Source organism: Rhinopithecus bieti, unplaced genomic scaffold (genome assembly GCF_001698545.2).
Source record: "Rhinopithecus bieti isolate Rb0 unplaced genomic scaffold, ASM169854v2 scaffold_31527, whole genome shotgun sequence".
Taxonomy (NCBI): Eukaryota; Metazoa; Chordata; class Mammalia; order Primates; family Cercopithecidae; genus Rhinopithecus; species Rhinopithecus bieti.
In genome coordinates this window covers 557,246-573,133 of record NW_016813959.1, presented here as the reverse complement: position 1 = coordinate 573,133, position 15,888 = coordinate 557,246, and the positions used below count along the sequence as shown (strand labels likewise).

Here is a 15,888-nt window from a genome sequence, read left to right as displayed (position 1 = left end):
ACGAAGCTTAATTAGTCAAGGATAGCTATGGGTGGAGACTTGAAAAGATCTGAAGGGTATCTTGGAGCGCTTTATACTTGAGAGGCCGGTGACAATAGCTCTAAAGAGACCGGTCAAAGCCTGCGGATTCTTCTTTTAACAGCTCTATTCTCATGCATGCACGCCAGGGCTGGGGGGGAACTTTTGTTGTTTGTTTGTAAAAGAAATCGAGAAAGGGAGTGGGGCCCGCCTCTTTTCTGACCTAAGGGCAGGAGTGAGGGGCCGCGAGGATTACGGTCGGCTCCCCCTAGACGCGCCCCCAGGCGGGCTGGAGACTGGGGCACTCCTTGCTTGGTCGGGGGGCGGGGCGCGCCTAGCGGCCACGCGCGCGGACGTCGGAGGGGCGTGTCCGCGGGCGCGCGCGGCGCCGGAGGGGCGTGTCCCGCGGCGGCGGCGCGGCGGCGGCGGCGGCGGGCGACGCGGACTGGTGCGCGGCTCGCAGCGTCCTGTGTTGATGTCGCGGGCTCCGCGCGAGCTCGACGGCGCATCAGCGGACGACGCCGCCCCGAGGCCCGCCCCAGACGCCCGGCGGCGGCGGCGGCGGCGGCGGCAGCCGAGACGGGCAGGGCGAGGCGCCGGAGGTCTGAGCACCCATCTGTAGCCCCACTTTTGGGCCTTCTTGGCTCGACGGCCCCAGCGCCCAACTTTTCCACGCCTCCCCCACCCCTCCCCCGAAACTCCAGCAAACGAAAGAAAAGTAGTAGGAGAAGGAGCGGCGACTTGAGGGTCGGCCGCCTTCTCCTCCCGAGGAAGGCCGGTAAGTGCGGCGCGGGGGCTGGGCTAGGTGAGGGTTGGGAGGGCCGGCCGGGCGGCGCGGTGCGGGAGGGGAGCGCGAGAAGACGAGGGAGCCAGGCGCTGTCCAGGGCTATTTGCGATACTGTGGCTCCGGCGGCGGCGGCGGCGCGGGCGGGGGCTGGCGGCCGAGCAGGATCGGGTTACACAGCCGCCGCCCCGGAGGGCGTGGGGCGTTTGTTGGGAGCCGGGCGCGTCACCTGACCCCCGTCCCCCACTGAGGCCGGGACGCCGCCTCCCGCGCTGACCGGGACGCTCGCTCGAGTGCAGGTCCTCTGAGACCAAGGAGCGGAGCTGCTCTGGCGCTAGTCCTGAAACTTCCCTCTGCTTCTCCTTCCTGCTCCCGGGTCCCACCGCAGCCCCGCGCCGGCCGCGCCTCCTGGCCCCTCCCCCAGGGCTTCTCCCTGTCGCCGGAAGGGCGCGTGAGTGCGGCCGGGCGGTTGAGTCAGGCCCGGCCCGGGCGGTCCCGCCAGCGGGGCTGGACAGCGATTTCTGCGCTTCGGCCCTCCCGGCGCCGCTGGCCCCTGCGTCACGGCTACCCGACCGCTGGACGCTGGCGGGCTGGGGCGCGCGTCCTGCCGGGCGCCGTGGGGGAGTAGAAGTTCGCAAACTTCCGGGGCGCGGGGCGGCGGCTGGCCCGCGTGGGGCCCTCTCCGGTGCTCGGAGCCCGACGCCTCGCGAGGGCGCCCGCGGAGCCTCCCCGGCCCTGGGCGTTGGGCGAGTCCCGGGGCGGTCGGAGGGGCCCGGGGGAGGTCGGAGAAGCCCGGACGCCGGCTGCGCGGTAACTTTCCGTCCTCTCTCGGGACGGGGCCCTAGGGCTGGGGAGGGGGCTGCCTGGACTCCGGGAGGACTCGGTCCGGCGAAACAGCGTCCCGAGCTTGCTCCCCTCCCCCGTTTTAGTGTTGGAGAGCGCAGGAAAAGGCTCGGGACGAGTGTCGGGGCGACTCCCGCGAGTTGGTGTGTAAATATGTGCAGTGAGCGGGCCGAGGCGAGAGGAAGCGAGAGCGCCCGAGTTTGCAAAGAGCTGCTTTGTGTTTGGTATTTTGAGAAAATGGCCGAATGCCTATTTCAGTTAGGAATGCCGCCGCCGAGGCAGGCGCTGGTGGCAGCAGCACGGAGGAATTCGTGCGGCATGTTGGGCTTTCGGGCTGTGCTTGGACGGTCTTCGTAACAATCGTTAAAATTCCATTTGGGGTGGCAGTTAGGGGTTAGGGAGCGATTAGAAAAGTCGATGTTGGGCCAAATTGCCGAGTAGCTTGGGCTGTTCAGCCCCAGGACAGCCTTCGCCCTGTTTTCTGTGATGGCATTTGCTTCCAACTTTTGTTGGTACGTAGAACTAAACCGGTTTGTGTTTATACACTTGGATGAGGCGGATTACTTTTTGTATTTTCGGTTTAACTTTATTTTCTTAGAACTTGTTACTTTTTTTAATTTGCAAGTGAACACTTCGTTTGAGAATGGCACCTTTTAGATTGAGAAGTAACGTAACATTTAGAAAGCCCAACTTGTTTTCAAGAAGGTGATCTTGTAATGGCTTCCACTAGGCAAGTAGGCCAAGTCAAGCACAATGCAAGAAAGTTGCTGATTGTCGAGTTGAGTTGCACGATGATTTTATTGGTATTGAAAAGTTTGGAATTCAGTGTTGTGGAACTTCAGGCTGCAGAAAAATAAGCTTATTAATTTTATTTGTGAAGTTTTGAATAAATCAAACTTCCTTTTCACAAGAAAAGGGGTCCATAATGTTTTCCTTTTAAGCCTGTGGAGTTGTCGAAAAATTAAGGGACTGACTGGTAGTGGTAGTTTTTCACAGTAGTTTATTCTTTTGGAGTTAGTTGAGTTCATGCGAAATCCAATTAAGTTGAACAGTTATTACAGGCTTCTACTTTCCAGATGTGTTTGTGTACTTAAATGCGCTGAATGGCTTGTGGATTTCTGGGCTTTCTGATTCAGACCATTGAACTGTTGAAGGGGGAAAAGTTGGGAGGACAATAATTTACTACTCATGTTTTGAATTTTGGAGTAATTTTAACAGTAAAATGAAGGTTACTTTTATCCCCACCAGAACAATTAAAAGTGCTTGAGGGACCACATGCCAGTGGCTGGATGGTGAATGAGTTACATCAAACAATTGGTAGAATTGTTTTCTAGGGATAGTAAACATTTTTTTTTTGGTGATTGCCAAAGACTATTAGGAATTAATTGCTCTTTTAAAGATTTGTTTTAATAGGTGATGAAGTTTACTGAGTTATAAAGATCATATTGGAAAATTTTAAGTTATGAAGATTTACAGTGATGTGGTTTTAAGCCAGTAACAGCAGTGTTTAAACTGGTGCTCTTGTTTTGTTTTGTTTTTAATTCAGAATACAGTTATGGCCACCCAGGTAATGGGGCAGTCTTCTGGAGGAGGAGGGCTGTTTACCAACAGTGGCAACATTGGAATGGCCTTGCCTAACGACATGTATGACTTGCATGACCTTTCCAAAGCTGAACTGGCCGCCCCTCAGCTTATTATGCTGGCAAATGTAGCCTTAACTGGGGAAGTAAATGGCAGCTGCTGTGATTACCTGGTCGGTGAAGAAAGACAGATGGCAGAATTGATGCCTGTTGGGGATAACAACTTTTCAGATAGTGAAGAAGGAGAAGGACTTGAAGAGTCTGCTGAAATAAAAGGTGAACCTCATGGACTGGAAAACATGGAACTGAGAAGTTTGGAACTCAGCGTTGTAGAACCTCAGCCTGTATTTGAGGCATCAGGTGCTCCAGAGATTTACAGCTCAAATAAAGATCTTTCTCCTGAAACACCTGGAGCAGAGGACAAAGGCAAGAGCTCGAAGACCAAACCCTTTCGCTGTAAGCCATGCCAGTATGAAGCAGAATCTGAAGAACAGTTTGTGCATCACATCAGAGTTCACAGTGCTAAGAAATTTTTTGTGGAAGAGAGTGCGGAGAAGCAGGCAAAAGCCAGGGAATCTGGCTCTTCCACTGCAGAAGAAGGAGATTTCTCCAAGGGCCCCATTCGCTGTGACCGCTGCGGCTATAATACCAATCGATATGATCACTATACTGCACACCTGAAACACCACACCAGAGCTGGGGATAATGAGCGAGTCTACAAGTGCATCATTTGTACATACACAACAGTGAGCGAGTATCACTGGAGGAAACATTTAAGAAACCATTTTCCAAGGAAAGTATACACATGTGGAAAATGCAACTATTTTTCAGACAGAAAAAACAATTATGTTCAGCATGTTAGAACTCATACAGGTAAGAGAAGCTTTCTAGTCCATAAGTTCAGTTCTCTTTTCTGATTGTTACTTGAGTGGTTAAATAGTGCTTGAGAAAAAGGACTCTGGTTCAAATCCAGGTTCCATTTTTGCTATCTTTGTGACCTTGCACAAGTTGTTTAGAGTTCAGAAATTTCTCCATGGAGTAACAATATCTAGGATGGGAGGATTATGTGAAGTTACATGTAAAGCACAGAATGTTACCTGGGAGGAACAGCCAAGAGATCTTACGATGCTCTTCCTAAAGTACATAACCTAACTTGGGATTTACTTTCAGCAAGTTAGACTGGCCGTGCATGGTGGCTCATGCCTGTAATTCCATCACTTCAGGAGGCCGAGGCAGAAGGACTGCCTGAGCCCAGAAGTTCTAGACCAGTCTGGGAAATATGGAAAGACCCCTGTCTCAAAAAGAAAACAGAAAAAAAAAGTTTGTATATTTATTTCTGTGACAGTGAGCACATTTAAGATGCAGTATAGTTTCTGAAAGGAATTGAGGGCTTATATAAAAAGGAAAACTGAGTGATTAACCTTGTATATCTTCACTTAACAAAAGCCTCAAACTTAGAAACATTTGACTTATAGCATTGAGTTCCTAAATGGAACAACTTGTCTTTGTCCGCAAAAAAGAAATGTGAGAAGATAGTTTTTAAAACATGGGTGGGATTATCACCAATTGAAACTATTTTCCTATGAAAGCAAACACATGTAGAAAATGTATTTTTCAGACAATTGTGTTTAGCGTGTTTGAACTCATACTAAGCGCAACTGTATAAAAAAAGTTGAAACTTTTTTTTTTTTTTTGAGAAGGAGTCTGGCTCTGTCACCCAGGCTGAAATGCAGTGGCACGATCTCGGCTCAGTGTAACCTCTGCCTCAGGGTTCAAGTGATTTTCCTGCCTCCACCTCCCTGGCTCAGCCTCCCGAGTAGCTGGGATTACAGGCGCCCACCACTGTGTCTGGCTAATTTTTTTTTTTTTTTTTTTTTTTTTTTTGACACGGAGTGTCATTCTGTTGCCCAGGCTGGAGTGCAATGGCATGGTCTTGGCTCACTGCAACCTCTGTCTCCCAGGTTTAAGCAGTTCTCATGCCTCAGCCTCCCGAGTAGCTGGGATTGTAGGCGCCCACCACCATGCCTTGCTAATTTTTTGTATTTTTAGTAGAGACAGGTTTTCACCATGTTGATCAGGCTGATCTGGAACTCCTGACCTTGTGATCTACCCACCGCAGCCTCCCAAAGTGCTGGGATGACAGGTGTGAGCCACCACACCTGGCCAATTTTTTTTTTTTTGAGATAGCTTTACTTCGTCACCCATCCTGGAGTGCAGTGGCGTGATCACTGCTCACTGCAGCCTCGACCTCCTGGACTCAAGTGACCCTCTTGCCTCAGTCCCTCAAGTAGCTGGGACCACAGATGCATGCCACCACACCTGGCTAATATTTGTAATTTTTGTAGCTACAGGGTTTCTGCCATGTTGCCCAGGTTGGTCTCTAACTCCTGAACTCAAGTAATCTGCCCTCAGTCTCCCAAAGTGCTGGGTTTATGGGTGTGAGCCACCATATCCAGCCGACTTAATTTTTAAAAATTTATTTTATTTAGTTATTTTTTACATCCCAAAGATTTGAAACTATTAAGTGGTAGGCTTAAACAATAAAACTTGCAGGTGAGATTCCATTACAAGAGTGACCTCTGTTACAAGATTGGTAGGCCCCAGCACATGGATGGCTCGTGTGTTGAATGCTTTAAAATTTAGTCCAGTAAAAGAATTTGTAGTTCCTTTGGAATTCGTCATAACCTGTGATTGTCTCCATGCTTTGAAACCATTTGATTTCAGAAGTAAAGGTCAAGCATTACAAAAATATGTAGAGTAGGAAATGAAAGTTACTTGGGGATACAACCCCATTAATCACTTGACAGTTTGAATTAGACAAACTGTTAGACTAAACCAGCCCCACCTACAATATCTTAAATCCCAGCCATCATATATACTAAACTCATAAATAAGTACATCATATTCATTTAGCTGGAATTACAGGTGCCTTCCATCATGCCCGGCTAATTTTTGTATTTTCAGTAGAGATGTGGTTTCCCATGTTGGCCAGGCTAGTCTTGAATTCCTGACCTCAGGTAATCTGCCCACCTCAGCCTTCTGAAGTGCTGGGATTGCAGGCATGAGCCACCATGCCTGGTTTATTTGGTCTTAATGCTTATTGTTCCCCGGTATTACCTTCATTCTGATTTTTTTTTTTTGAAACAGAGTTTTACTCTTGTTGCCCAGGCTGGAGTGCAGTGGCGCAATCTTGGTTCACTGCAACCTCCGCCTCCCAGGTACAAGCAATTCTCCTGCCTCAGCCTCCTGAGTAGCTGGGATTCCAGGCATGTGCCACCACACCTGACTAGTTTTGTATTTTTAGTAGAGATGAGGTTTCTCCATGTTGGTCAGACTGGTCTCAAAACTCCCGGCCTCAAGTGATATGCCCGCCGCGGCCTCGCAGAGATTACAGGCATGAGCCACCATGCCCAGCCAGTTTTTTATGTATGTATGTGTGAGTGTGTGTGTGTATATATATATATTATTATTTTTTTTTTTTTTTTTTTTTTTAGCGAGTTCATTGTCTGTTGCTCGGGCTGGAGTGCCAATGGGCGTCTCGGCTACTGCAGCCTCCGTCCTCCCAGGCTCAAGTATTATTTACAAATTCTCTTTCCTCGCCTCCGCAGTAGCGTGGATTACAGGCGCGCGCCGTCACGCCCAGCTAATTTTTTTAAAAATTTTTTTAGTAGAGGACAGATTTCACTGTGTTGGCCGACTGGTCTCAAACTCCTGACCCTTGTGTCAGCCCGCCTCGGTCTCTCAGCGTGCGTGGAATTACAAGGTGTGAGCACCGAACCTGGCCTTTTTTCATTTTAAAACCAAATTGGGTGAATGTATGATTGAAGGTAAATATTTTGATTATGTTAAATTCTGAAGTATCTCCTATTAAAAAGTTAGTTCTGACCCCAATTATGGAAAATAATCTCTGGTGCGGAAGGAGTAGAGAGAGAAAGCAGGAATCACTTAATTGATAGTGTTCAGGCATTACTTCTCCTTTTCCACTTGTAAGTAGCCAGTTTTCTGATTGACCTAATGGGCTTAATTGTGTTTCTTGTGCCCAGTGTTAGGTGCTGTCTTTCTTTTCTGTGCAATCTTCAGAACATCCATTGAGGAAAATAGCATCTGTGATGATAGTTCATGTTTGCAGAGGGGGAAACTTCGATTTAAAAGGCACCTGAAGTGATTTCCCAAGGTTATACACGTATTATACATTTAAAGCCTTCCACGATGGCTCCGTCTGTATCCTAGCACTTTGGGAGGCTGAGGCAGGAGAATCGCTTAAACCTGGGAGGTGGAGGGGTTGCAGTTGAGTCGAGATTGCGCATCTGCACTCCAGCCATTGGGACGACAGAGTGAGGACTCTGTCTCAAAAAAAACCAAAAATCAAAGTGTGGCATTTAAGTTCATTCAATCTCCACTCACTGCAGCTCCACCAAAACGGGGAGTTGGGGCTGGGATACTTTCATTCAGGTTGACCTCTTGTTTAATGGTTTTGTTATTTACTACTTCACAAAATCTACTTTTTCCTTTTTTTTTTTTTTTTTTTTGAGAAGATCTCGCTCGTCGCCCCAGGGCTGGAGTGCAGTGGCCAGATCTCAGCTCACCTGCACTCCGCCTCCCGGGTTTACGCCAATTCTCCTGCCTCAGCCCCCGTAGCTGGGACTACAGGCGCCCACCACCTCGCCCGGGCTACGTTTTTTGTATTTTTTTTTTTTTTGTAGAGACGGGTTTCACCGTGTTCAGCCAGATGGTCTCGATCTCCTGACCTCCGTTGGATCCCGCCCGGCCTCGGTCCTCCCAAAGTGCTGGGCTTCAGGCTTGAGACGCGCCGGGCCCACAAAATCTACTTTTAAAGAAAACCTTTTTGCCTGTATGTGTAACTGAAAAATCTGTAGGTAACTAAACTTTCTAGAGGAGAGTTATGCCTAGTTTGTGGAATTACACAGATAAAGTCATCTGTTGTAAAGAATTTAAAAGCAGGCTGGATGAGGTGGCTCATGCCTATAATCCCAGCGCCTTGGGAGGCAGGCAGATCACCTGAGGTTGGGAATTCCAGACTATCCTGGTTGGCATGGTGAAACCCTGTCTCTACTAAAAATACAAGAAGTCCCAGCTTCTAGGGAGATTGAGGCAGGAGAATCGCTTGAACCCGAGAGGCAGAGGTTGCAGTGAGCCAAGATCATGCCACTGCACTCCAGCCTGGGCGACAGAGCGAGACTCTGTCTCAAAAAATTATAATAATAAAAGAATTTAAAAGTAAATCATTTTTGATTCTTCAAGTTTATCTGCAATGGTATTTAATTTTTTCCAACTTCATTGAGATACAGTTTACATATACAGTTCACTATAGATTGGCCTATTTTGAATATTTCATATAAGTGGAATCATATAGTATGCAATCTGAATAATCGTGCTATGAATATTCATGTTTAAGTGTTGTGTGGACATATGTTTTTCTTTTGGATATATACCTAAGAATGAGATTGTGGGGCAGTATAGTAGCAACACTTTGGGTAACTGCCAAACTATTTTCCAAATTAGCCATGCCATTTTACAGTCCCACCAGCAATGTGTGAGGGGTTCCACTTTCAGCACATCCTCAGCAATAATACTGTTAACATCTGTCTTTGTGATTACAGCTATCCTAGTGGGTATGAAGTCTTCATCTCATGTGGTTTTGATTTGTGTTTCCCTCACAGCTAATGATAATGTTCATCTTTTCATGTGTTTATTGGCTATTTGTATATCCCTTTTTTACAGAATTCCATTAATATAAAACTATCTTGATTGTTCCAGGTCATAAGGTAGGCATTCTGTTGCTACCAGCTCTTTACAGCTAATACATAGCTACCAGTGAATTACAGCAGAATAGTTACTAGGAACACATTTCCCACCTATCACCATTCTTTTTGTTGTTGTTGTTTGTTTTTTGTTTTGAGACAGGGTCTCACTCTGTTGCCCTGTGTGGAGTGCAGTGGCATGATCACGGCTCACTGAAGCCTCGACCTTCTGGGCTCAAATGATCTGCCTGCCTCCCAAAGTGCTGGGATTACAGGCATGAGCCACCATGCCTGGCCTATTCTTGTTTTCTGGGTACCACCTTTTCCTTATTTTATTAGACATATTTGTTTCTGTCTTAGACAAAATTGATAGCTGACATTTATTGAGGGCTTTACTATGTGCCAGACACAGTGTTAAATGCTCTGCATGTATTATTTAAACTTTTGCAATTACAGGGAATGAAGATTCTGTTACTTTTGCAGATGGGGAAACGGAGTGTTTTAGTAACTTTACCAAGGTCATAATTATCTTATGTCTGGAGACTATATTAAAACAAATTGTACACCTTTTTTTAAAAGCTTGTTTTGCCGGGTGTGGTGGCTCACGCCTGTAATTCCTGCACTTTGGGAGGCCGAGGTGGGTGGATCATGAGGTCAGGAGGTCGACCCCATCCTGGCCAACAAGGTGAAACCCCGTCTCTGCTAAAAATACAAAAAAAATTAGCTGGGCATGGTGGCGGGCGCCTGTAGTCCCAGCTGCTCGGGAGGCTGAGGCAGGAGAATGGTGTGAACCCAGGAGGCGGAGCTTGCAGTGAGCCGAGATCTCACCACTGCACTCTAGCATGGACAACAGAGCGAGACTCCGTCTCAAAAAAAAAAAAAAAAAAAAAAAAAACCTTGTTTTGTTGTTGATAGCCGTGTCTAAAAAGAATATACATGTCCTACCTTTGAGTCTTAAAATTATTCAGTATTAAATCACTGGCTTCTAGTCTTCAGTCCCTGTGACTTTTGTAATTTGTTTTAAAAATTGGTAACTGGTTGGGCATGGTGGCTTATGCCTGTAATCCCAGCACTTTGGGAGGCCAAGACAGGTGGATTGCTTAAGCCCAGGGGTTAGAGACCAGTCTGGGCGACATGGCAAAACCTGGTCTCTACCAAAAAAAAAAAAATTATCTGGGCTTGGTTGCCACACCTATGGTCCCAGCTACTTAGGAGGCTGAAGCGGGAGGATCTGTTGAGCCCGGGAGGTCCAGGCTGCAGGAGCTATATTCACGCCACTGCACTCCAGTCTGGGCGACAGGGCGAGACCCTGTCTCATAAAAAACAATAAAAAGAAAATTGATCTTCTTCTTTCATTTTCTTTTAACTTACTGTTTTCTATTTATTTTATTTTAGAGACAGGATCTCTCTCTATACTGCAGGCTGGAGTATAGTGGTGCCATCATAGCTCACTGCAACCTCAAACTCTGGGCTCAAGTGATCATCCTGCCTCAGCCTCCCAAGTGAGACTATAGGGTCTCACTTTTACCTAGGCTGGAGCACAGTGGTACAATCATGACTCACACCAGCCTCGTCCTTCCTGGGCTCAAGCAATCCTCCCATCTCATTCTCCCAAGTAGCTGGGACCACAGGCATGTGCCACCACACCTGGCTAATTTTTCTGTTTTTTGTAGAGAGGAGGTCTTGCTATGTTGCCCAGGCTAGTCTTGAACTCCTGGGCTCAAGTGATCGACCTGTTTTGGCCTCCCAAAGTGTTAGGGTTACAATTGGGGGCCACAATCCCCATGCTCAGCCCAGGCTTTTTTTTTTTTTTTTTTTTTTTTTAAATGAGGTCTCACTCACTGCAACCTCCACCTCCCGGGGTCAAGTGATTCTCCTGCCTCACTCAGCCTCCTGAGTAGCTGGGACAACAGGCACATGCCACCGTGCCCGGCTAATTTTTTTTTTTTTTTTTTTTTTTTTAGTAGAGGGGGGGTTTAATTATGTTGGCCAGGCTGGTCTTGAACTCCTGACCTCGTGATCTGTCAGCCTCGGCCTCCCAAAGTGCTGGGATTTCAGGCATGAGCCACCGTGCCCAGCCCCAGGCTAGTTTTTTAAAATAAATTTTTAGAAATGCAGTACTGCTCTATTGCCCAGGCTGGTCTGGAACTCTACCACTTGAAAATTTTTAGCATAAAGCAATTACATTCTCACTCAAAAGTATTGTTGTTTTAAGCTAACACTTTCAAATGGTAGTAGATTTGTCATTTACAAGTTAAAAAAAAACTGTCAATAGCATCAGACGGGGTAGACTTTTTTAAAAGGTGAATCTTATATAACAAAAATATGCTTTGTACCTTATCAAGATAGTTTTTCACTTCTCACTACTTAATGTATTAACATGCAGTATCACTGTGAAAATTAAAAGGGCTTTGAGAATTCAGAAAGTCAATGTTTTTTTTTGTCAGCAAAGCCAAAATAATGTAGTCATAGTTTCTGAAATAAATAACTTACATTTTAAATACATAATAAATTGATCTTTTTGCCAGAAATAGGAAAAAAAAAATTCTTGTTAAAATGTGCTGAGCACTGAATATTGTTGCATTGTTAGTAAGAATTGTATTTGGCTCATTTTGTGACATTTAAACACTCTTCATTATTGAAATTTGCAGGAGAACGCCCATATAAATGTGAACTTTGTCCTTACTCAAGTTCTCAGAAGACTCATCTAACTAGACATATGCGTACTCATTCAGGTTGGTAAGAAATGAGAACTTTCCTATCATTTTCAGTCAACAACCATTTTAGGGAAGTTCTTTTAAGGACTTGTAACTGAGTCATTTATTTATTATTTATTTTTAATATAATTTAGAAGTCAGAATTTGAAAATCAATGTTCTGTCAATCTGGGGATTTCTAACATGGAATCCAAAGGTGGACCTCCTGAAAATGAAATTTTGTGTACACTTTTTCTGGGAGGAGGGGCCTTAATTCTCATCAAATCTTTGAAGTGTTCCGTGACTCCAACAAAAGTTGAACTAATGTACACCAAGGCTGATTGATCCTTTAACCCCTGCTTCTCACATTTCTCCTAACAGTATAAAGCTGAGACTCATAACGTGTGGTTGACAAGTGTCAGGGATTCCTTCTTAGCTTCTCAGGTCCTGAAATTGAGGTGTGTTCTGTTTCAAGGTTTGGTAGAGCTTTTGAGGACTGACTGCAAAAGCTTAGCTTGAAAAAGAAAATGACAATCTAGGATGCCAATTTATTAAGCTATAGTAAGAGTGTAGGACCGTGACATGAGAGATTCGTCCACTGCAGGGACTGAAACAGTCACCATCACCACTCAGAGTTAGTCCCCATTGGCCAGCACTGTGGCTCAAGTCTGTAATCCCAGCACTTTGGGAGGCCAAGGTGGGCAGATCACCTGAGGCTGGAAGTTCGAGACCACCCTGACCAACATGGAGAAATCCCATCTCTACTAAAAATACAAAATTAGCCAGGCATGGTGGCGCGTGCCTGTAATCCCAGCTACTCAGGAGGCTGAGGCAGGAGAATTGCTTGAACCTTGGGAGGCAGAGGTTGCAGTGAGCCAAGATTATGCCATTAAGAGCAAAACTCCATCTCCATAAAGAAGTCCCTGTTAAAGTATGTAAGTGGCCAAGTTAAAAAGTAATGTTAGCATCAGTGATCTTGCTTGAATGGGTATCCCTGAGTGACTCTTGGTCAACTACCACTTTTACTTTTTATTTTTTATTTTTTTGGAGACAGTCCTTCTCTGTTGCCTAGGCTGGAGTGCAATGTGATCTCAGCTCACCACAACCTCTGCCTCCGGGTTCAAGCGATTCTCCTGCCTCAGCCTCCTGAGTAGCTGGGATTACAGGCACACATCACCACACCCGATTAATTCTTGTATTTTTAGTAGAGATGGGGTTTCACCATGTTGGTCAGGCTGGTCTCGAACTCCTGACCTCATGATCTGCCCACCTTGGCCTCCCAAAGTACTGAGATTACAGGCATGAGCCACCACGCCTGGCCGAACTACCACTTCTAATTAGAATACAGATTTAGAAAGTATATCCCTGTGGGAAAAGTATCTTAAATCTTGCTGTTACAAAAACCTATGTAGGCCTGTCCCCCTTAAGTTAGTAATTATGTTACCTTAGATCTGTGCTATTCAGTTGAGTAGCCACTAGCCACGTTAAGCTTTCGAAACAGTAGTAGTTTAAATTGATACTTATAAAATATGTACTTACCAGATTTTTTGTTGTTGTTGAGACAGAGTCTTACTCTGTCCCCCAGGCTGGAGTGCAGTGGCATGGATTTCAGCTCACTGCAACCTCTGCCTTCTGGGTTCAAGCAATTCTCATGCCTCAGCCTCCCCAGTAGCTGGGATTACAGGCAGGTGCCACCATGACCAGCTAATTTTTGTAATTTGTCTTGAACTCCTGGCCTAAAGTGATCTGCCCATCCTGGCCTCCCAAAGTGCTGGGATTGTAGGTGTGAGCCACTGCACCCGGCCACAGATTTCAAACAGTATGAAGAAAAGACTATCTTTCTCTGAAGCAGGTTAGAGAAAAAATAATGTTAAATATTTATTTTTCAAGTTGATCATATGGCGAAACTGTTATATACATTGGCTTTAAAAAGTAATAAAATTAATTTTACCTGTTTCCTTTTTACGTTTGTGGTATGACTGCTAGAAAATTTAAGATTACATGTGTGATATGCATTATGTTTCTACTGGACATTGCGGCCATTAGTAACAAGACTTGATAATCAGACTTGATTATATTGCAGATTCTGATTTATTTGAACAGCTATGAAGGTGTCCTGTAGTATGCTTGCTAGCCTTTCTTGACCCTACATGGTTGTCAACGCTAATGTACTTCGAGTGTTTTTTTTTTTCCTAAACCTCTAAGCCATTGAGTGGTGCCACTTAACCAGAAACCTGGTTTTATTATTTTTGGGTGTATTTTTGGTTTCATTCTGTGTTGGTAACATGGATGCAATCTCAGACTTTGGAGGTAGGCATCATGTCCTGTTGATAGTTGTACTCTAGCTTTTTAGTGAAATATTTAAGAGTTTTGTAGTAGTAGTAGTATTACTTTTTTTTTTCTGAGATGGAGTTTCGCTCTTGTTGCCCAGGCTGGAGTACAATGGTGTGATCACAGCTCACTGCAACCTCTGTCTCCTGGGATCAAGCGATTCTCCTGCCTCAGCCTCCCAAGTAGCTGGGATTACAGGCATGCGCCACCACACCTGGCTAATTTGTATTTTTAGTAGAGATGGGGTTTTACCATGTTGGCCAGCGTGGTCTGGAACTCCTGATGTCAGGTGATCCGCCTGCCTCAGCCTCCCAACATGCTGGGATTACAGGTGTGAGCCACTGCTCCTGGCCAAGAGCTTTATATTAGTTAAGTAGTTTTAGTCTTCATAACTGTTATATGTTGCATGAGTTCTATTATCCCCATTTTACAGACCTTTTTTCCTGTAGAATGTCCTTTCTTCTGGATATGTCCACTTGTTTTCTCATGGTGTCATTTAGCTTTTCTTCTGATCCTTATATTGTAAACTAAATTTAATTATTGTAAATTAAATTTAAATGCTTGATAATCTTTCTCACAAATGATAAGCCTCATTTAAAGTCACATGTGGTTGATCCATTAATATAATGTTAGGTCACTGTATTTAGAATGACTACATACTTTTATCCTTTTGTTCAATTAGTAATACTTTGTCTTGTCACTGTTTAAATGTTTATGGTGTTTTATACCAGTTGATAATCTTTGCCTGAAACCGTTGTATTTGAGTTTGCAAAATGTTTTGCGTTTTGCCTGCTATATTTTAAAATGATTTTAGTATTTGTTGTTACAGTATAGCAAGTATTTTAATGGTATCTTAAAAACTAGTAGTAGCCACTAGCTATTGTATGTATGCTGGGTACTAAAAACAAGTATTTGCTGTCTCCAATCTTAGTACTAAGAAAATACTGAGTTTCAGATTACATATTATAGGATACAAGCTCACAAATAAGTGATTTTGTTGTTGTTTTTGGAGTTGGGGACTCTGTTGCGCAGGCTGGAATGCAGTGGTGTGATCATGCCTTACTGCAACTTCAAATGCCTGGGCTCAAGCGATCCTCTTGCCTCAGTCTCCTGAGTAGCTAGGTCTACTGGCACATGCCACCACTTCAGCTAATTGGGGACTATTATTGTTATTATTTTCAAGACAGTTTCGCTCTTGTCACCCAGCTGGAGTACAATGGCGCGATCTCGACTCAGTGCAACTTCTGCCTCCCGGGTTCAAGCTATAGAATCTTCCTCAGCCTCCTGTGTAGCTGAAATTACAGGTGCCCACCACCATGCCTGGCTAATTTTTTTTTTTTTTTGGCGACAGGGTCTTGCTCTGTCGCCCAGGCTGGAGTGCAGTGGTGTGATCTCTGCTCACTGCAAGCTCCACCTCCCGGGTTCACACCATTCTCCTGCCTCAGCCTCCCGGGTAGCTGGGACTATAGGCGCCCGCCGCCAGGCCCAGTTAATTTTTTCGTATTTTTAGTAGAGATGGGGTTTCACTGTTTTAGCCAGGATGATCTTGATCTCCTGACCTCATGATCCGCCTGCTTTGGCCTCCCAAAGTGCTGGGATTACAGACGTGAGCCACCATGCCCGGCCAAATTTTTGTATTTTTAGTGGAGGTGTTGACTAGGCTGGTTTTGAACTCCTGAACTCAGGTGATCCACCCACCTCAGTCTGCCAAAGTGCTGGGATTACAGGCATGAGTCACCGCGCTTGGCCGGGACTATTATTTTTATTTAAATATACTATTCGTGGCCGGGCGCGGTGGCTCAAGCCTGTAATCCCAGCACTTTGGGAGGCCGAGACGGGCGGATCACGAGGTCAGGAGATTGAGACCATCCTGGC

At 45.5% G+C, this 15,888-nt stretch overlaps 1 protein-coding gene across 4 annotated transcripts in view; it reads left to right on the top strand.

The window, feature by feature from the left end:
- Positions 1-508: 508 nt before the first annotated feature.
- Positions 509-15,888, top strand: part of REST (RE1 silencing transcription factor) — a 48,580-nt gene continuing 33,200 nt past the window's right edge. The window contains exons 1-3 of one of the 4 annotated variants that reach the window (XM_017849214.1): positions 509-796; positions 3,192-4,098; positions 11,639-11,722. In XM_017849214.1, the coding sequence (XP_017704703.1) occupies positions 3,201-4,098; positions 11,639-11,722 (982 nt within the window). In that variant the 5' untranslated portion in view covers positions 509-796; positions 3,192-3,200. Of the gene's footprint in view, positions 797-1,452; positions 1,613-3,191; positions 4,099-11,638; positions 11,723-15,888 lie in introns of those variants that run through there. The other 3 variants (XM_017849216.1, XM_017849213.1, XM_017849215.1) reach the window with 3 other exon arrangements.